Genomic DNA, 19713 nt, shown 5'->3' with positions numbered 1-19713 from the left:
GGCCCTCCCCTTCCCCGCACTCGCTGCACGCTGTCCCCTTACTGGAAAGCACAGCCTCTCCCCTCCCACGCTCTGTTCCTGTCCCCTGGGGGCCCGCCAGTGCCGCTGGCACGGCCCACCCCTTTACCCCCTTGCCTCTACCCGAGCTTGGCCCCAGTTACTCATCCTGGCCCTGGGGCAGTTTTCCTCCTCTGTGCTTGCAATGACTCCCCATACCGGGTACGGCACCCACATCGCCCCCCGCAACACAGCCAAGTTCCTGCGGGTTGGCTTCCGCTTTCTGGGCCCTCCCTGGCCCAGGCAGCAACGCTGGGCTGCAGCTGTGCGCGGGGGGCTGACAGGTGGAGGGGGAAGAGCTAGACACTACTTCAGCCCCCCACATCTGACAGGTTCCCCTGCCCATGCAACCCCTTGTATCCCTCCAGCCCCTGGCCAAACTTCCCCTCCCTGAGCCAGTCTCCCAAATACGCAGGGGTCCTCATCACTGGAGAAGCCCCCCAGGTTGCTGCTCAATCCCCCCAGCCCAGGTACTCCGTACCTCGGGTTCCTCGACGCCCGCCTCGCTGCCAGCCCTCGCTCTAGCCCAGCCAGGAGCTCTGCAGGGGCGAATGCAGCCCCTGGACCAGCCCACATCTGCCCCGCCTGGTGATAGGTATGGCCATCAGTACCACCCCCTTATTTGAGGATTTTTTTCCTTTCAGCAAATATTGACCTACTGCATCCGGCTAAACATTTGTTTTAGGGTTGGGAGTAAATGCGTGGTTTTTGCAGTGGGGGGCTCCAGGCTGCAGCACCCCAAACACAGGGGGACCCCACATTTTCCAGCCTGTGCTACCCCAGAAAGTTCCTGGAGCAGAAGGGACCACTGGAGTCTCTTGCTTCTAAGTGAAACCTGCCCTCTGCAAGGGCTGGCAGCTCAGCTCAGCTCAGCAGCAGAGGCCCAGGCCAGCATTTAGTGGCTTCACAGTCTCTCCCCCCGCCTAGGACTCTGCAGGGAAGTCCAGCTTTCTCCTACGGGTGTCCAGCTTGCTCCTACTCCTGCTGCAGGACAGATAGGACTCTGGCCCCTGTCTCATGGCAAGGACCCAGGTGGCTGTTGCAGCACATCCAAGCAGGAAGTAGAGGCTTCAGTCTGTGGTTACAGTGCTCAGCCTAAGTGGCTCAGAGGAGGCTGGGTTTTCTGTACGGGAAGCACTTAACCCTCAGTCAGCACAGGGTGAAGCAGCTGCCTGCAGGGGAAGGAAAGCAGGACTAGCCCATGCACACCCAGGCATAGGTGCAAACCCCAGCCCAGGGCCGGGAGCCCCCATCTCTTCGTTAGGCACACTCTTTCTGCAGGGGGCCTGAAAGTATGGGCTCCAAAGACACCCACCCTGGCATGCTGCACAGCTCACACCCCACCCTGCTGTGCTCGGCCTGCAGCAGGCCTCTTGCCCCAGCCCACAGAAAAGCTCCTCTGTCTCTCTTTCAAAGGGTTTATTAGAATAAATATGTACATCTATTGCAAATGGTTAATAGACAACAAGGGACTGAGAGCTCCCTCCAGAGTGGAAGGACAGCAAGGGACCCAGCGCTACCTCCCCTTCCCTGCAAGCACAGGACAGCGAGGGTTTGGGGCTTCCCAACAGCAGGCAGCACCCACATGCCCCCACAGCAGCTGCAGGTACCCAGCTGCTGCTAGTTACCCCCTACCAGGGACACAGGCCTTTCAGCCCCACATCCAGCCCCTCAGCAAGGGCTTGCCCAGCTCAAAGGGCTGCAGCTGAACCAAGCTGTGGGGGCTAGGCAGGCAGCTACCCTTGCCCGTGGCCCGAGGGGGTTTTCTACCCCTTCCTTGGGCATTTACCTTCATAGGCACTGCTGCCTGGAGGGCCTGCTCCAGCCCCTGTCCCAGAGAAATGGGGGCAGGAGACAGAGCTCTGGGGAGGGTAGCAGAGGCACAGGGCAGGCTGGGGCCAGACCACCCTGGCCCTAGCCCTGTCAGGACAGGGAGGGAGACCTGACAAGCAGGGGTACTTGGACTCCCAGGCCAGTGATTACACTCCACCCTCCCTCAGCAGAAGCTGCCTGCACCACTGTGTTTCACAGCAAACACCCATCGGGCACCCAGATCCCAACAGTGCGTGAAAGGAGCCAGCAGCAGCAAGGTGTGGACACCTGCTACCCCAGGAGGCAATGCCTAGACCCCGGGCCTGAATCCCTACACGCAGGTCTCCCTTCTGGCTTCCCTTGACAGAGGGGACTGCCCCACTTCCCAGGCCAGCCCCCTCCGCAGGTGCATTTCCAGACAGAGCCGGGCAGCGTGTGGGGTTTGAGACTCGGGTGAACAGCTGGCTCCAATACCCTCCTCTTCCTAGTCAGTGTGAAGCCTCAGTGGGTGTCAGGAAGGGTCCCAGGGTAGGGGGAAGTGAACAGAACTGCAGCAGAGTATAAAGCAAATCGAGCACCCAGCTGTGCCTCTGAGCCCTCAGCCTTCCAGGCACTGGGCTTGCATTTTGCTGCCCTGCACACCCCAGAGGGAGGTGGTGGTGGTTCCCAGGCCCAGCTCACACCATCCCTGGGCAGGTGTCCAGGGACCCTGAGCTGGAGTGTGCACTTCTCTTACCAAGGGCTGCCTCTCACCCCCCTCCTGGAGGGAGGAGAGAGAGAGCCCAGGTCCACTTGGTTTAGAGAGCAGCTCAGTCCCCCAGGGAGTCAGGCACATGCGGTGTGGAAGGCTCCAGGCCTCTACAGGGGCAGTGACCTAGTGCCCAGCAGTTCTCCCAGCAGTAGCGGAGGTTTCTCCATTATGGCTTTTCTGGATGCAGGCAGGGGTTGGGAGCAATCTGCCGAGCACTCATGAACAAGAGCCTTTCCCTGCATCTCGTAAGCACGGCTTCTCGCCCAGCCCCCAGGAGCAGACACTGCCCCTTCACTTCTACTGCTGGAGCTAGCAGGACTGGGCGCAGGCTCCTGCCAGGGCGCCGGGCAGGCAGCCCAGGGCGGTCGCTATGCCAGGAGACGTATCACGCCGTTGTCGGAGCCCAGGAGCAGGTGGCATTTGGTGGGCAGCACGGCCAGGCTGGTGAGGGTGCCGCGGAAGTTCTCGGAGCTCAGCTTGGTGGTGCTGACTGGCAGGGCCAAGGGCTCCAACATGGAGTAAACGCCAATCTTGTTGGCCACGGTGCCGGTCACCACCTCGCTGCCGTAGAGGTCGAACGCGTGCACGGGGTCGGAGGCCGACTTGTACTGGTGCAGGGGCTTCTGCTCCAGCTCCTTCCAGACGATCAGGGAGTGGTCGGAGGAGGAGCTGATGAGCATGTTGCCCTCCGCAGCCTGCGGGAGAGGACGAGAAGGGGCAGTGAGCAAGGCTTCTGCACAAATTGCAGCCCTAGCCGGGGAGAACTGGCGCCGGGCAGCAGAAGCCGACCCTGCCAACAAGCCCAGCGGTGGCTCCCTCGGGCAGCCTGCCAGCTGCACCTGCCATGGGCCCTTTGTACCGTCCCCTCTTCTCCCAGCACAGGCACTTAGGATGGTACCAGCCTCGCCAGCACCGAGCCACCTGTCCTCAGATGTTCCCAGGCTGAGCACACCAGGGTCACGGGCCACTCCAGCAGTTGGCATCCTCCCATGGTGCGGCGCAGCCTGCTCATTTGAGGCCTGGGGGCACCAGGGCTCTGCCTCCCCTCTCCCCCCCACTCCTGGATCCTAAAGACATCCTGACTTATCCCTTCCTCAAAGCACCCCAGCCCTGACAGCGGGGCAAGCACCGAGCTGCCCCTTGGGAGACACCACGTGCCCGAATTACCCCTCCCACCCAGGGTGCCGGGGTGGGGGGCCTCATCCTGGCTGTGAGACACCCAGCACCCAGGACAGCAGAGCTGCGGCTTCTGCACTCCCTCTAGCAGAGCCAGCGAGAGGGTAAACAGCCCACGCAGCCAAACTTTGCTTAACCCACACTAGGCCAAGGACACCACCCCCAGCCTGCCGCCCCAGGGTGGGTAAATATGGACAAGAGTTACTCATTAGAAGGAGGCCCTGGGCTGGGGAGGAGCGGGCAGCCCCCCTGCCTTCCCTAGGTCACACATGGCTTCCAGGCAGCACATGGCCCAGCTGGAGCAGAGGCAAGAGCCCCTGGCAACCCCAGCCCTACGGGTCCAGCTGGGGAAGGAGGTAGGAGCAGCCCCCTGAGAACCATCCACCCAGGGATAGGAACCGCAAGGGGTGGAGAGGAGAGGAGAGGAGAGGAGAGGAGAGGAGACTGCCAAGTGTACCTACCCCCTCCCCACTGCTCCAGCACCAGCAAGGCCACAAGATCCAGCCTGAGCCACTATGGTGGCCCATACCGCTGCCCTACACATCCCACAAACCCTGGGACACGGGCAGCCCGGCCCTTGCCCAGCCCCAGCCTCTCACCTTTATCTGCAGGATGTCTCCCTCGTGGGCAGGCCACCCCCGCAGGATGAGCCCCGTCCTGGTGTCCAGCAACACGATGAACCCGGAGGAGAAGCCAGCCACAACGCTGCGGCCACTGGGGCTGACGGCCAGGCAGCGGATGAGCCCGGCGCTCGCCCCGCTGGCCAGGCGGAACTCATGCTGCGGAGACAGAGCCACGAGCACAGATCATCACCCGGTAGGGACAGGGCGTCTAGGCTCAGCAGCCCATCCCAGGCAACCCCAGCACATATGGCCTGAGGCAGCAACAACAGCAGCCCCCGCGTACGTGGGAGAGCGCCCGCTACCTGTATCCCTGGCTTCCTGTGGTCGACGAAGCGCAGCACAGAGTCTGCGCTGGCCACGGAGATGCTGCTGTGCGGGGGCGGCATAGCAGTCATGGCTGTGATGGGGACCTTGCTGTCCAGTGCATCGAAGGTCCGGACGAGCTTGCCTTTGGGAAAGACAAGAGGCCATGAGTGTGGTGGGAGCTGCTGCCCTCCGCAGCAGGGCAGACTTCACAACCTGCCCAAGCTGGTAATGCAGCACGGAGCCCGCGGGTGCCCCATGGCATCTGAGCGCAACTCCAGGCCTTCCCTGGGGCTCACCTTGGGGGGGAGAGAGGAAGGGAGCCGCCCCACCCATTCCCAGCACAGGCTGCAGGGGAACAGGCTTGAACCCATGGTGTGGGACCCTCTCGGTCTAGTTTCCTGCCTTCAGTAGTGGCTGTGTAGCCTGCTACTTCCCCAGGATGCCTGGTAAGAGGCAACAACCACCTCCTCCTCCAGAGATGGAGTAAGACTTCCCGAGGAAGCCCCCAGGCTTGCTCCCCTCTAGGCTGCCGACCAGCATGCCCCAGCCTTCTCCTCCCTCCCACTCCACCCCACCCCTTACCCGTGAACTGGTCCCAGACGTGGACGGTGCCATCACAGCTCACCACCTGCTGCGCGGCCTCCAGCTGGCCCACATAGAAGACCGACTTTTTGTGCTGCGTATATGTGAGCCGCGGCTCAACCTCACTAGTGCCATCCCCACAGTTGTAGAGGGGCCACAGGCGGACTGTCTTGTCCTTGCTGCCACTCAGGAAGAAGTCCTCAGTGCCCAACGGGGCCACGCACTTGATGGCCCCCAGATGGCCCGAGAAGCTCTGCAGCTTGATCTGGTGGAAGTGGAAGCGGGAGTCGTGCTGACTTACTCCGATCTCGTACTGCCAGTAGGCCAGCCAGTTCCCACACAGCATGTGGGCGCCGCGTGGCAGGTCCTGCTTCAGGGTGTTCTCCTCGCTGGCCAAGCTGGGAGCGAAGCCGCCCACCCGGGTGCAAAAGCCCAGTGAGCCAGCACCATCGTGCTGTGGCTCCACGGGGACCTGGATGCGGTTCCCCACCAGCACGCTCCCAAAGGTGCCTGAGCAACTGTCCTCTGGGTGGCCAGAGAAGGGGTCAAGGCCTCGGGTATCTGCATCTGCACAGACTGTGTTCACTGTTGGCTCCTGGCTGGCCAGGTGCAGGCTCTTCGGGTTCATGCTTTCCAGGTAGAGGCCAGCCAGCCGCTCGATCAGCACGTGGTTGGGAACAATCGTCTGGATGACATCCCCTGGAAAACAGGTCAGGACCCCAAGCTAAGAAATCTCTTCCCCAACCTCACACCCTCTCCCACAGGAGCAGACCTGGGGCCAGCACCAGGCCCGCACAGGATCCAGGGCTCTCCTGGCCAGACAAACCAGCCACGGCCAGGAGCACAGCACAGCACAAGAGGCAGGGATGGCTTCCCTTCCCCTGCACATATGGAGAGACCCACAGGGCACCCAAAGGGTTGCTCCCATCAGCCAGCCTTGCCTGGCAGCTGGGGTGCACAGGCCCGAGCAGGCAGGCATGCAGCGTGCCAGGCAAGGAGCCCCGGCATGAAGTCTTTGCTACACAGAGCAGTGGCGCCATACCAAGCAGGCAGGAGAAGGGGATGTATGTGGTGTAGGCCATCTCGGGGTTGAAGACCGTCTGCAGCTCTGCCAGCACAGCCGGGTCCAGTGGCAGCAGCCTCCCATCGGAGGGGGATGTCTCCAGGCTGGGGTTCTCACCGCGGCTCGGTGACTCCAGCATCAGGCCCTGGACGAGAGAAAGCCAGAGGATATTGAGGGAGATTGGGCACTCCCGCTCACTGCCTGCCATGCCTCCCCCCACACAGACCGAGGAGGTCACTCACCTGATCTGGAAGCTCCTGAAGCAGCGAGAAGGCCCCAAAGAAGGTTCCTACCGTGTCACTGAGGTGCTGCTGCACCATCTCCTGCCCAATCCGTAGGCAGATCAGGGCAATGAGGCTGATGGTCTTGACGCACAGGACAACGCGGGCCTGAGCCCCGCTGGGGAACCTGTGGAGGACACCAGTCACCACCCTGCCCCGGGTCATGCCTCTCGCCCACTCAGTGCTTCTGACCCTGCAGGAGGCAGCATCAAAGGGCAGTGGAGGAGGCGCCCTGTACACAGCAGGCACAGACCCCAGGGAGCGTGGGGATTGGGGTGGGGTACCCCACACCCCTCTCTTTGGAGATCCGCCAGCAAGTGCCCGTCTCGTAGATCACCCATGTCTCTATTGCAGCCAGGCCCAGCCCTGGGAGCAGAGGCTTCCTGCACTTACCCAATGGCAGGGGAGGTAAGGAAGCCCAGCACGGGCAGCAGCACCTCCTGGCTGATCTTAGGGAGGATGTCCATCAGGGTGGTGTCCGAAAGGCACACAATGATCTTCTGGGTCAGGGTCATGGCTGCCAGGAGCCCAGCCTCCTTCCGGCTGTTCAGTCGGCTAGCGCCGGACCCGCTGCTGGGGGCAACCTGCAACAGCAGACAGGAGCTGAGGGCCCCAGAGTGCTCTCCCTTTCCCCTTCATTGCCAGGATCATCAGCCTCCTTGCACAGGAGGTGCCCCCAGGAGCTGCCCCTGCACCCACAAAACCTGTGCCTGGGACAGCCAGGTTCACGCCTTCTGCCTCTCCCCTTGCAGAGCCCAAGAGAGGACCTGGAGTCCTTGGCAGCTGGAATATCCCAGGAACTGACTCCAGACAGCCATGTACACAAGCCATATCAGGATCCAGCCCCAGCTCGTGGCCTGTTCCAAGGGACCTCTGCAGCTGCTGAGGAGCTGGAAGGACAGCCCGTGGCCAGAACTGCGGAAGTGGGGCTGGGAATGCAAGTAACCACGCGCCTAGAGGGCTCAGAGCAAGAGGACACCCAACGTGTAATCCAGGAGGTCGAGTGTCACAGAGCCATGCTCTACGTCCTTTTTGATCTCCTCCCCAAAAGCACAAGACACCGGGCTGCCCCCTCCACTCTCTTCATCCTCTGCGGCTCCCAGCAGGGCCCTGCTTTCCTCCCGGGAGCTCTCAATGCCCACAAGAATCTGCAGGATGTGGGGCAGCAGGTTGGAGAGGAAGGACTGCAGCCCCAAGCGCACAATTAGCTGGGCCACGAAGCAGTCTGTGTACAGGTAGAACCGGCTGTGGAAGTGGCAGGGCTTCTCGTACGCACCGATCAAGGGCTTGAGCAGATACTTATTTGTATTCTTTGGGCCCAAGGCTTTGGCAGAGCTCAGAGGCTGGGAATGCAAGTAAGCACATGCCTAGAGAGCCCAGGGCAAGAGGACAGTAACTGCAGCCCGGGCATCCTCCACACTGGCTGCAGCAGTGCTGACAAGCGTTATCCTTGCTTGTTGTAGAGGCAGGACATTCCCTTTCTAGAGCAACCCTATTCATTTACACTCCCAGCCAAGACAAACTTCTGCCAAAACCCTGGAGTTCGTACTGAAAGCTGAACACTTCTCAGCTACTGCTTCTACTCAGGCAAGATATTTCTGTGCACCCTTCTCCTCTTCCAGGTCCATTCAAGGTACTGCACACATCTTTGTTATCCCTCAAAAAACCCCAAACCAAAACAAACAAAAACCCCAGCCCTCCTGAGGCCAAGCACTTGCATGGGTGGCCAGAGCGTTTACTCCATCTGCAGCTTCCAAGTTTCATCACTTTGACGCCAAGTTGCCAAAACCTGCTCTGCAACAATGGGGCCAACTGTTCTCTCCCCCCCACCCCCCGATGCACTATTTGGAGTTATAAAAAAGCCTCCCTCTAAGGTAAAGCTGAACAGTCGTCAGCTTTCATGGCTAGAAGCTGGAGTCACCGATCCTCAGCTGGACGCAGAAGCTGAAAATCCCTCCAGTGCAGAATAGTCACAGGGCAGGGACAGGAGAAAGCATGTGCTCTAAGATGCCCCTGTGCAAGCCACCAGCCACTTCAGCGGTTGAAAGCTGTCCACAAAGACATGGCTGAAATCACGCTTTGTTACTCCTTTCCCCCGCAAATGGCATCAGCATCACTGTAGTTCATCAAGAACGACTGTCTTTGCTCCCTCAAACTTTCTGAAGGATATGAAAACAAGGCTAGCAAAATCTTTACCAACACTCTTCATGTAGCCACAAATGGCACCCAGGCAACAAACATCGCTAACCAGTAGCGGGGAAATATGGAAAAGGATTCTTGTCCCCTTCCCCCGCCAAACATGTCAGACTGCAATTCTGGGAGGGGAAGCAGATCTTCCCTTCCGGCTGGTTCGGCCATGTGCTCCACTTGCATAGCTTGCAAACAACACAGCCTGGAAGTCTTGCCACTGTTTGGTCTGCAGATGAAAGGCAGACTCCTCCAGCCCCTCCTTGGCCTGTTCCCTGCTACACACTACAGAGCTCCGAAGCATCAGCCCTGGGATAACTAGAGGTTCCTCAGCAGAGTGGTCCCTAGGACCAAAAGAAAGCAAACGTTGGCTCCTGGAAGTGGGAGTGTTTGCTCTGGTCTCCGGAAAGTGCTCTCTCTGCCGACTCCCAGCCACACAGCAGCACAATGGGCACTGCTCAGCCACCCGGGCCCAGGGTCAAATGCAGCCGAGGCGCGTGCCCTCAAGAGCAGAGGGAGGCACAAGACACGCGACTGTGCAGCAGACTGGCCTCCCACACGCTTGCAGCACTAGTGCTCCTCCTCTCCCCCCGGAAGGCAGGAGGTGAAGCAAGCCCCACTGACCAGGTAACTGATGTAGGGCAGGTACTGGTAGGTGAGGACGGGCTCTCCATACAGGTGTGCCACACACATGAGGCAGGCCAGGACCGGCTTGGACACCTGGTCCCCCAGCACTGGCCGCTTCTGGTAGATGTTCCCTCCGTTCAGGGGACCGTTTTCATCAGTGTTCAGTGCAAACTGCTGTCTGGACGGACCTGCCGGGGGAAAGAGAAAGGGCCGGTGAGTCAAGCCACTGCCTTGCTCAGAATCTCGCCCCCGATGCTCCAGCCCGTGGCCTGTCCTGCCCAGTCACGCATGCCAGGCAGGCACCCACACCCTTCTGGTGCAGGGCAGCACCCACAGCAGGCAACCCGGAGACAAGGCCCTCCAGCCGCTGCCCAGGAGGAGGGGTGGGCCGTACCCATATAGCAGGACGTGAGCAGGCGGAGCAGGTTCCGGGCAACGTACCGCGATGTCACCGTAGGGCCCAGCTTGGCCGAGAGCCACCGCACCATCTTACAGGCCGTGTCTGCAAGCAAACGCGCAATGGCAAGTGCACAGCGTGGGACAGAGAGATTAGCTATCACTCAAACGCGAGGCAGCCAGGGCCCCAGGGCAGATAGTCTGATGGAGAACCCCTCCAGAGCTCCCCACCCACTAACTGCAGAGCTACAGCCCAGCTCCTTCCACCCACTGCCCAGCCCAGCGTACCACATGGGCACCATGTACCACCATTTCTGAACAACTAGTCTGTCCAGGGCCAGACACACCGCAGTCACCTTCCCCAGACTCCAGGTGCCCCTGGGGCTGGATCCCGCAGCCCTGGGATGGAACCGGTTTCCCCTCTCACCCCCTCGCCAAGGGGCCCTTACCCAGGAGGATCGTCTGCTCTTTGTCTTCCAAATGATCCTGCAGCTCCTGCTCTGGCTCCGGCTCCGGCTCTTCCCCTGGCTCACTGTGGTCATCAGCTAGGGCAGCTTCCACAGAGCTGCCAGTGTCTTCGGGCAGGCTCAGCTCAGCAACCACCGTGGCATCATCCTGCTCTTCTTCCTCCTGCTGCTGCTCCTCGTCCTCCTCCTCGTCCTCCGAGTCTTCGCTCTGCTTCAGGTCCTGGCTGCTGTCCATGGACTTCAGGCTGCTCTTATCCTTCTGGGAGTCCCCGTCAGCAGGCCGGTCCTCTCCCAGCGACACCTCGCTGGCGCTGCTCTTGTCGCTCAGCCGCCCGAGGCTGAGCAGCTCCTGCTCCTGGGGCTGCAGCGACTCGCCCACATAGAGGCCACTCTGGAAGTCCTCGCCCTCGGGCAGGTAGGCCTGGTCGTGGAAGCTGACACCGGACGTGTAATCCAGGAGGTCGAGTGTCACAGAGCCATGCTCTACGTCCATTTTGATCTCCTCCCCAAAAGCACAAGACACCGGGCTGCCCCCTCCACTCTCTTCATCCTCTGCGGCTCCCAGCAGGGCCTTGCTTTCCTCCTGGGAGCTCTCAATGCCCACAAGAATCTGCAGGATGTGGGGCAGCAAGTTGGAGAGGAAGGACTGCAGCCCCAAGCGCACGATTAGCTGGGCCACGAAGCAGTCTGTGTACAGGTAGAACCGGCCGTGGAGGTAGCAGGGGTTCTCGTACGCACCGATCAAGGGCTTGAGCAGATACTTATTTGTATTCTTTGGGCCCAAGGCTTTGGCAATGGGCTCGAAGAGATACCACGCGGTGTAGACTGCCGCGTTCTCCTCAGACATCAGGGACAGGATGAAGGGCAGCAAGATCTCCAGGCCCTCGGGAGTGATTTCACAGAGAATCTCCTCCAGCTGCTGCCACAGCTGGAAGACAAGCTCACGGCCCTGGCCCTCATCCTCCACCTTCTTGGACTGGTAGGTGAAAATGAACTTGTGCAGAGCAGGGAAGTAGGGCGGGAAGGGAATGATTGAGCTGAAGGGGCTAAGAAGCTGCAAGGGGCAGGGCGGCGGGAGGCCTTGGGACACAGGTTTGTATTCAAACAGCTGGACCCTGCTCCTGGCCACCGGGCTCTTCAGCAGCCTCCCCACAGGGACGCTCAGCTGCAGCAAGACACCCAGCATGTGCTGGAGCGGCGCTGGGACTTCCTTCGGATAGTACTGGCAGAGGTTGCGGACCATCAGGAACCGCTCCAGCAGCGACGCATCTGGCTTCAAGGTGCGAATCCTTGGGGCAAACACCAGCTCAGCAACCAGGACCCCCAGTGCCTGCATGTCTCTCTGGAACAGGTCCGAGAGGCCCAAGGGCAGCTCCACCTCCGGCTGCTCCATCAGCTCCATCTCGCTGTTCAGGCCTCTGACCAAGAAGTTGTCCAGCTTCTCCAGCTCTTCCAGGGCCTGCAGAGGATTGAACCCTTCCGGAAGCACAATCTTCATCTCGTCCCTGTCAGTCTGGTCCGTGCCGCCGGGCTTGCTCCTTCGAGTCGGCCGGGTGCTGGGAGCTTTGGCCTCTGCAGCCGCGGCGGGGAGGCTGGGGGGGTGAGCTGAAGGGGTGCCGGGGCAGGACTGGTCAGCTGCTCTGCCCGCAGTAGGAATGGAATCCAGAGCCTCGGTGCCCTGCTCCAAGTCATCCTCAGTGCTGACAGCCTTGTCTCCAGACCAGCTGGCCTCACTGGGGGCGGCCTCCATGACCAGCCCATCAGGCCCCTCGGCTGCCTGGGCATCCTCTGGGGCCAGCGCCTCTCCGACGTTCGGGATGAGAGGCCGAGCAATGACCGGTGCGATGGCAGGCGTATAGACAGGTCCCACCATGCGCCGGGGGTGCGGCTGGTCGAAGAGCTGCACCACCCCGTAGGTGGTCAGGTGCGTGTGGTTGTCCACCAGGTGCAGGCAGACGTTCTTCTCCTTGACGGCATCCTTCCCCTGCAGCTTGTAGCCGAACGTGAGGTCGATCCAGTGGTGGAGGTCCTGGGAGACCTCCCGACTCTCCAGCAGCGCGCGGTGCACGTCCACAAACTCCTCGCAGGAGCCGCACCAGGCCGGCACGTCCAGGTCAGGCATGTCGGGATGGATGGACTTGAAGATGGTGGGGTCTGTGAAGAACTCGGGGATGCACTCGTCAGGGGTCCAGCTCTGCATGCGCTCCATGCTGGCCGGGTACTCGTTGGGCTCCCACTGGGACCGCACGTGGCAGCACAGCACGGCTTTGGGGGTCCTGCGGGCAGTGTACACATAGTAGGTGATGTCCGAGAGCACGTCAGAGATGTGGTGGGGCACGTGGAGCTGCTCCCCGCTCAGCCCGCCCGCCACGAATGCCTGTTTGGTCATCTCGTAGGTGAAGTCCAGCTGCTTGTCGCCCTTGTTGAGGCGGAACTTGGACTTCCTGAGGTCCCTGAACTTGCCGTTGCGGCTGGTGAAGTCCACCACCCAGGGCAGGACGGGGTGGTAGTTGGGGTCCCCCAGCCGGCGCCCAGCCAGGCGGTTCAGCTGCATAAGGTAGTGGAAATTGCTAACGCGCCCGTGCACCCAGTCCAGCACCAGGTCCCTGAGCTCCCGCTGGCAGGCCACGCACCTGGCCGCCCGCCCCGGATGCGGCACGGCCCTGCCCTTCTCAGCCCCCTGCTCTTCACCAGCTCTCGAGAGCGTCTCCGTCTCCAGCGGCACCTCGTACCCACCAAGGCAGACCCTCAGGCGGCCGCACAGCTTCTCATCCACGGCCACATCGCGCAGGGAGAAGGGGCCGCAGGCCAGCCCCGCCTGGTGACAGGCCTTCATGGCCTGCAGCACGTGGAAGAGGAGGAAGAGGACCTTGGCATGGCTGTTGGCGAGCTTGGCGGGGCTGAAGGTCACGATGTCGTGCAAGCAGAACTGCACGTAGGGGTGGACGACGTACAGCGTGTCCGTGGACTCCAGGAGGGCCTCTGCGCGCAGGACGTTGGGGCAGGCGGGCGGCTCCTTGGCGGCGGCACCGCCCTCCTTGGCAGGAGACGAGCCCTGGGCGCCCCTGCCCGCCTGCAGGAGGGGGCAGCCGTAGAGCCTCTGCAGCGCGGCGCGGAGCGCGTCCAGGGCCGGCGCGGCGGGCGGCGCGTGCACGTGGCAGTACGGCGGCACGTGGCGGAGGTGAGCCCGGTGCCACAGGTTCCTGTAGTTCTGGGCGGCGACGTGCCGCATGAAGCCGTGCAGCGTCTCGGGCCGCTCGTCCGGGGCGCCCGGCGGCAGGGCCAGGGGGTAGGCCAGCCTCTCCTTCCGCAGCCCGTGGATCTCCACCCTGGTCCAGCCGGCCGGCAGCTTCTGCACGGAGTGCTGCAGCAGGGCCCGCGCCTCCACCTCGCTCAGCCCCTCGGGCCGGGGGCACAGGCCCGGCAGCACGCGCCGCTCCCTCAGGCTGGCCAGCCACTTGGCGGGGACCAGGGCGATGACATGGGAGCCCTGGCCCGCGGCGCCCAGCTGCCGGCGGTCGATGCCCAGGTCTCTCTCCACGCTCCGGAGGAAGTCCTCCATGCCGGCCGCATCCCGCACCATGCCGCCTCGCTCGGCCTGCCGCGCGCGGGCAGGGGGAGCCGCCGGCCGCAGGCAGGAAGCGGCGCCGAGCACCCTGCTCCGCCGCCCGCCCGCCCGCCCGAGCCCTTAGCCCCGGCGGCGGCGGGCGGGGGCGGCCCCGGGCCCGGCCATGGCGGATCAGCTGACGGCGGTCACATGAGCCCGCGCCGGCCCCGCCGCTCCACGTGCTGCCGCCGCCGGCCAGGGAGGGGAAGCGGCCCCGGCCCCGGCCCCGGCCCCGGCGCAGCGATCCCGATGCCGGCCCCGCGCCACGTCCGTGCGGGTCCCGGGGCGGCCCCAAGCGCGGGCGTGCCCCCCGTGTCCCCCCAGCTGCCGGCGCCTGGAGAGGGCCGGGAGGAGCCGGAGTCGTGCGCGCTGCCCCCTGCCCTTCCCCCAGCCTCCCTGCCCCTTGCCCTGAAGGCTCGCCCTGGCCCCCAGCGCTGCCTCCGGTCTCTGCGGTTCTCTCTGCTGCTGGGTCCGCCACGGAAGTTGCAGCTCCTCCCCCGGCTCCGCAGCCCTCTCCCTCGCACCGACGGGTGCAGCTCGCTGCGCGCCTGGGAGGGAGCCGGAGCCGGAGCCGGAGCGCCGCTGCCCATGGCCGTGGGGGGCTCATCCGCGCGCAGCCCGTAGGGGAGCCGGGCCCCCGGCAGGAGGCTGTGTCCCGGCCATGCTGCCCTGGGCTGGCGCGCTGGGCCTCTTCCTGCTGCTCCTGCTGTGGGGTGCTTGGGCGCAGCTCTGGCAGGGGGCCGGTGCCCGCGGCTCTGGCCTGCAGCTGGTCTGCAAGCCCTCTGCGCTCGCCACCCACCTGGAGACCTGCTGCCAGAGCCTGAGGGGCTTCTGGGCAGCCCCCTGGGCATGGAGGGCCCTCCCTTCCCTGCAGAGCCTGGCCAGCCTGGCGGGGCCCGCGGACAGCCGGGTGCATTTCGTGCGGAACCACCTGCAGCTGCACGACCAGGGCTTGGTGGCCCTGGACTGGGTGGTGGGACCAGGCCCCGAGCCAAGGAGACGGGTGTCGGGTGCCGGCGGCGCCCCGGTCCTGCTGCTGGTCCCCAACTCCTTCGGGAAGATCACACGCAACGTCAGCAAGGTAAGAGCGCGGGGCAGACCAGCGCCCTGTGCCCTAGGCCTGCCGTGGCACCAGCTCGCGGGGGGACCGAGGGCTGGGTGCGCTCCCTTGCACCTGCACCGTGCGGACAGGGACGCTGGCTTCTGGCTGCAGCCCGGGGGCTGGTAGCACGGCCAGCGAGGGGCGCGGAGGGCTGGACAGGCTCTTCTTCTGGCACCTTGTGGAGAGAGACGTGTCCGGCAGGGCTAGAGAAGGGGGAGGCCGATGAGCAGGCCGGTGGGGCGAGAGCACTTGCTGACGTGACAGCTGCCGGTGCTGCCTGCGGGGACACAGGTCTGAGCACCTTGGGAAACCGGCCCCAAGGAGTGTTTGGAGGGATCCCCAGGCTGGGGTGCCCAGCAGCGAGCCCGCGGTGGCTCAGGTAGGGGCTCCTGGGGCTGGGGAGGGGTCCCAAAGGCAAGGACTAGCCAAACCTGCCCAGCTCTCGGGTGGACGTAGGTCTGCGCCCCGCACCCTTTGAACGCCCCCGGACCGATGGCAGGAGGCAGAGACCTGCCTGCAGGGCCGCCGCGGCCTGGTGGGATCCCGAGGTCTTCTCCGGCCCTGCGGGACTCTACCTCCCAGCACTGCCCCGCGCGCGCTCTGTCGCTTCCAGCTCTGCCGCCTGGCACTGCTTCGAGGCTACCGCCCCGTCGTCTTCAACCGCCGCGGCCACAACGGCTGCCCGCTGAGCACCGCCAGGCTGCAGGCCTACGGGGACGCCGCTGACCTCTGGGAAGCCATCCAGTACATCCGCTACCGGTGCCCCGGGGCCCAGCTCTTTGCGGTGGGGGAGAGCACGGGCGCGGGGCTCCTGTTCTCCTACCTGGGGGAGTGCGGTTCTTCCAGCAGCGTGACGGCAGCTGCCTGCATCTCCCCCATCCTCAGCCCTCGGGAATGGATGGAGGCCGGGTGTCCCTGGCTCTGGCAGCAACTCCTGCTCTGCTACCAGAAGGTTTGGCTCAGCCGGTGAGTGCCTGCAGCTCGCGGTGTCGGGTGGGCAGGAGCAGCCCAGGCTCCGCGGGTAGGGGCTCCTTCCTTGGCCCGGGCACCCGTGCGTCCGGCTCCGCGACGCGATGGCAGAGCTGACAGCCCCGTCCGTGCCCGCCAGGTTTGCCACGGTGCTGGCGGAGGCCGTGCGGCCGGGGAGCGTCTCGGGGAGCCGCTCGCTGCGGGAGCTGGAAGAGGCCGTGTTCTGCCAGGCCCAGTCCTGGGACTCGTACTGGGAGAGGAACGACCCGCTGCGGGACGTGGACGAGGTGGCCACCCCGGTGCTGTGCATCTGCAGCCGGGACGACCCGGTGTGCGGGGGCGCGCCGCCCCGGGAGCTGTTCGAGACCAACCCCTACCTCTTCCTCGCGCTGGCCCCGGGCGGAGGCCACTGCGGCTTCTTCCGGGACGGGCTGTGCAGCTCCTTCTGGAGCCACGAGCTGCTGCTGGACTTCTTCCAGGCCACGGTGGACTTCCTCCGAGCGGAGAAGCCGAGCGGCCAGGCCAGGCGCAGAGGGGCGCCACCCGCCCCCGGCCCCGGCGCCTGCGGGCCGGACTCCTGTCGCCCCTGGGGCCGCGGCGGCCCGCACGGCTGGCAGCGCTCCTACACCCGCTGAGTGCCCTGCCCGCACCGAACCGCACCGCACCGCCCCCGCCCCGCGCGCCCCCGGCCCGGCCCGGCCCCCGCCTTGTAAGCGCCAAACAGCGAGTCAGTGCCCTGAGCCCCGTGGTCCGAGCGGTGTTGCGGCCGGGGGGGGGGGGCTGGGCCGGGGGTCTCGGGCGGGGCGGGGCTTTCCCGCGGGTCGGGACCCCGGCTCGGGCGCTGCCCCCAAGACGAGCGGGGGCGATGACGTCGCCGCGATCAGCTGGCGGCGACGCTGACGTCACGGTGATGTCAAGGCGGCCCGAGGCTCAGGTGCGGCGGCGATCCGCGAGGCGGCCCGGTGGGGGCTGGGGAGGGGAGGGGCGGGGAGCGGCTGGAGCAGGCTCCGCCTTGCTCGGGGGTCGCTGGGGCCGCAGGGAGTGGGGGCGGCGCTGGCCCTTTAATGCCCCCCCCTGCCGCGTCACTCTGGAAAATGCCAACTCACAGCGCGCGGAGCAGGCCGGGAGCGCGGCGGCGTCCGAACTACGCCCCCCACAATGCTCCGCGGCGGGCTGACGCCGAATGGTTCTGGGCCGCCGGCGCTGCTGATTGGGTGAGGCCAGCGCCAGGGAGTGGGCGGGCCAGGGCTCGGCTTGCGCCCCGCTATTGGTGAGGGCACCGGCGGCTGGGCGGGGTCTTCCCGTGTTCGGCCTTCTGACTGGCTGTTAGTAATGTCTGTCAAGGGGTGAGGCGGGCACGGCGGCTGCGGGGCGAGGCCCGGCTGGAGGGCCCTGGGCGCTGATTGGCCGCGGCCGCAGCCGGTGGGTGGCTGCGTCACGGCTCCGCCAGCTGATCAGACCCGGAGCCGGCGAGTGCGGGCGAGGGGCCGGGCAGGGCGCGGGGCTCGCAGCAGCGCGGGGGCGGCCGGGCTCCGGCGGGGCGGGCGAGGGTGGTCGGCCGGGCTGGGGCCGGGAACTTCCAGCGCCCCCCGGCTCCTGCGGACGGCCCCGGGGCGGCGGGGGAAGGTGACCTTTCCGGCCCGTGCCCCGGGCGGGGGCGGCCCCGCCACTGGTCCCGGCTCCGGCCCCGGCCCCGGCCCGTCCGACGCGGGTGCCCCGCAGGGCGCGGCGCGGCGCTGCCCAAGCCGCGAGCGGGGGGGGGCTGTGCGCGCCGGCAGCGCCCCGAGGAGCGCGCCGCGCCGGGGCCGGGTCACGCGGGGCCGGGCCGAAGTTCCTGCTGACTCACGCTGGAGCCCCGCGGGGCGGGCGGGGGTGGGGCTCGGCTCGGCTCGGCTCGGCTCCGGCGCTGGGACAAAGTTGCGCCGGGGCCGCCGGAATGCGGAGCAGCTGGGCCCGGCACGCGGGGAATGCTCGGCATCCGCCCGCCTGGACCCGCGCCCGCCGCCGCCGCCGCCGCCCGCCGGTAAGTGCGGGCCGCCCGCCCTGCGCCCGCGGGGGCCGGGGCGCGGCCTCGGGGCGGCGGCAGGAGTGAGTCGGCGAATCTGCCCGACGCCTCGGTGCCGGCCCCGCCGCGCTGCCACGTGCCCGGGGCGAGGCCGCCGGCCGGGCCGGAGTCTGCCCGCGCTCTGCCCACCGCGCTCCCGGGCGCGGCGCGGGGCGGGGCGGGGCGGGGTGCGAGCCGGTGCCCCCGGCCCCGGTGCCTGCTCTGACTCTCTGCTTCCTCCGCAGCGCCCGCCGCTCGCCCGCCCGCCCGCGCCCCGGCCGCCCCGCAGCAGTTCTTCAGTGGCATGCTTTACGTCGTGTGCCAGCTAAAGCTGCCAGTTGAAGAACTGTTGACCGTGGCCACTCTCTGCTCGGCCCCGGGCTGTCGGAGGCAGCCGGACCCAGCGCACGGCGAGTCCGCTCAACGCATGGGTGAGTCCGCTCTTCCCCGCGGCCGCTCTCCCCCGTCCTCCTCCAGGCCCTTGGGCCGGGCTCTGCCCGTGGGGGCGCGGACCCGCGTGGGGCCACGTCGGCCCCAGGGAGCTGGCTGTGCGCTGTCCCCACGCGAGGCCGGGGCCGGGGCGGTGGAGGTTTCAGGGAAGACGAGACGGAGGCCAGACAGAGCTGCCAGCGGCGAGCTGGGTCCGGGCAGGCGGGAGGGGCGTGGGCTGCGCGTGGGCCCGGCCCGGCCCGGCCCGGCTCTGGCGCAGGGTGACTCAGCAGCTCCCTCTGCCGCAGCTCCCTGGGGCCGGCTGCACCGGAGGCAGCGAGCGGTGCCAGCTCGGCCTGGCCTGGCCCCTGCCCCGGACACGGCTTGGCAGGCGCGGGGGCCTGTGGGCCGCGAGTCCCCTTGGCGCTGGCTGCGCGCTGCGCTGTCTTGGGCTGCCTTGCCCCGGCCCGGCCCCGCTTGCAGCTCCTTGCACGGTCCGGTGGTGGAGGGGATGGCGCGTGGGCCCACGCAGCGGGAGCTGCCGTCATGGGAAGGGCAGCCCAGGCTGCGGCTGTGGCAGGGCCCTGCGCACCCAGACTCTGACCTGGCTTGTGAGGCCAGCCGCCCTCGTGCTTCCACCCCACCGGGGCCAGGCAAGGGCTGGGGCTGCCCCGGGGAGGCCGTGCGTGGGGGCACAGACCCAGCTGCCTGCTGGGGTAAGGCAGCCTGGTCCCTGCCTCTGGTGCCGTCTCCTGCTCTGTCGGGCCCAGCGGCCGTGCCCAGGGCCGGGTGCCAGGCAGGATAAGCCTGAGGGGCAGGGCTGCGCTCCTGCTCCTGCCCCTGCTCTGGCCGGACACTGGGGGAAGCCGGGCTCGATGCCAGGGCTGTCGGGGGCTGATGCTCGGCTGAGCTTCTTGGCTGCTTGTGGCACCTGCTGCTGGTCGCAGCAGGCCACGCTCCCTTGGTGCTGGAGCCGAGCTCTTCCCCTGACCCGCAGCCTGCCCCTGCTCCCACGGCTGGGCCTGTGCTGGAGCAGAGGGAAGGAGGACCCTGACCCAGTGTGGGGGGCCAGGGCATGGGGTGGCTGTGGCATTCAGCCCCGGCCTGCCCCTGTTTCTGCTTCCCATGTGGAAGAGCTGCTGCCACCTTGGGAGGGGCCTGCCTGGCACCTGGGCAGCGCTGTCCCGGAGGGGGGAGAGCTCATGCCAGCCCCTCCACCCCCCCAGCCTGTGCT

General features: G+C 65.9%; 2 protein-coding genes across 2 annotated transcripts; one reads left to right on the top strand and one right to left on the bottom strand.

The window, feature by feature from the left end:
- Positions 1-1461: 1461 nt before the first annotated feature.
- Positions 1462-14001, bottom strand: WDR81 (WD repeat domain 81). Its single transcript, XM_059717514.1, has 10 exons — positions 10311-14001; positions 9860-9967; positions 9463-9653; positions 7045-7235; positions 6613-6778; positions 6350-6515; positions 5308-6006; positions 4722-4867; positions 4396-4575; positions 1462-3315 (listed from the first exon to the last, which is right to left on the bottom strand). Exons 1-10 carry the CDS (start codon positions 13909-13911, stop codon positions 2989-2991), a joined length of 5775 nt encoding a protein of 1924 aa, XP_059573497.1. The 5' UTR covers positions 13912-14001; the 3' UTR covers positions 1462-2988.
- A 512-nt stretch (positions 14002-14513) lies between these two features.
- ABHD15 (abhydrolase domain containing 15) lies at positions 14514-16746 on the top strand. The gene is made up of 3 exons (XM_019481185.2): positions 14514-15016; positions 15651-16003; positions 16146-16746. The coding sequence occupies exons 1-3, from the start codon at positions 14597-14599 to the stop codon at positions 16639-16641; spliced, it is 1269 nt and encodes a 422-aa protein (XP_019336730.2). The 5' UTR covers positions 14514-14596; the 3' UTR covers positions 16642-16746.
- The last annotated feature ends 2967 nt before the right edge of the window (positions 16747-19713 follow it).

The sequence above is a fragment of the Alligator mississippiensis genome, chromosome 14 (assembly GCF_030867095.1).
Source record: "Alligator mississippiensis isolate rAllMis1 chromosome 14, rAllMis1, whole genome shotgun sequence".
Classification (NCBI taxonomy): Eukaryota; Metazoa; Chordata; order Crocodylia; family Alligatoridae; genus Alligator; species Alligator mississippiensis.
The sequence above is the reverse complement of the archived record's forward strand: the minus strand, read 5'-3'. Positions and strand labels throughout refer to the sequence as shown.

Bases quoted from the DNA above. Each gene is read 5' to 3' on its own strand.
- WDR81 (XM_059717514.1), bottom strand. From the start codon at position 13,911: ATGGTGCGGGATGCGGCCGGCATGGAGGACTTCCTCCGGAGCGTGGAG. The intron at 6,516-6,612 runs GTGAGTGACCTC...TCTCTCGTCCAG, and splicing joins TTCAGGAGCTTCCAGATCAG to GGCCTGATGCTGGAGTCACC. The intron at 3,316-4,395 runs GTGAGAGGCTGG...CCTCTCCCGCAG, and splicing joins GAGACATCCTGCAGATAAAG to GCTGCGGAGGGCAACATGCT.
- ABHD15 (XM_019481185.2), top strand. From the start codon at position 14,597: ATGCTGCCCTGGGCTGGCGCGCTGGGCCTCTTCCTGCTGCTCCTGCTG. The intron at 15,017-15,650 runs GTAAGAGCGCGG...TGTCGCTTCCAG, and splicing joins TCACACGCAACGTCAGCAAG to CTCTGCCGCCTGGCACTGCT. The intron at 16,004-16,145 runs GTGAGTGCCTGC...CGTGCCCGCCAG, and splicing joins CAGAAGGTTTGGCTCAGCCG to GTTTGCCACGGTGCTGGCGG.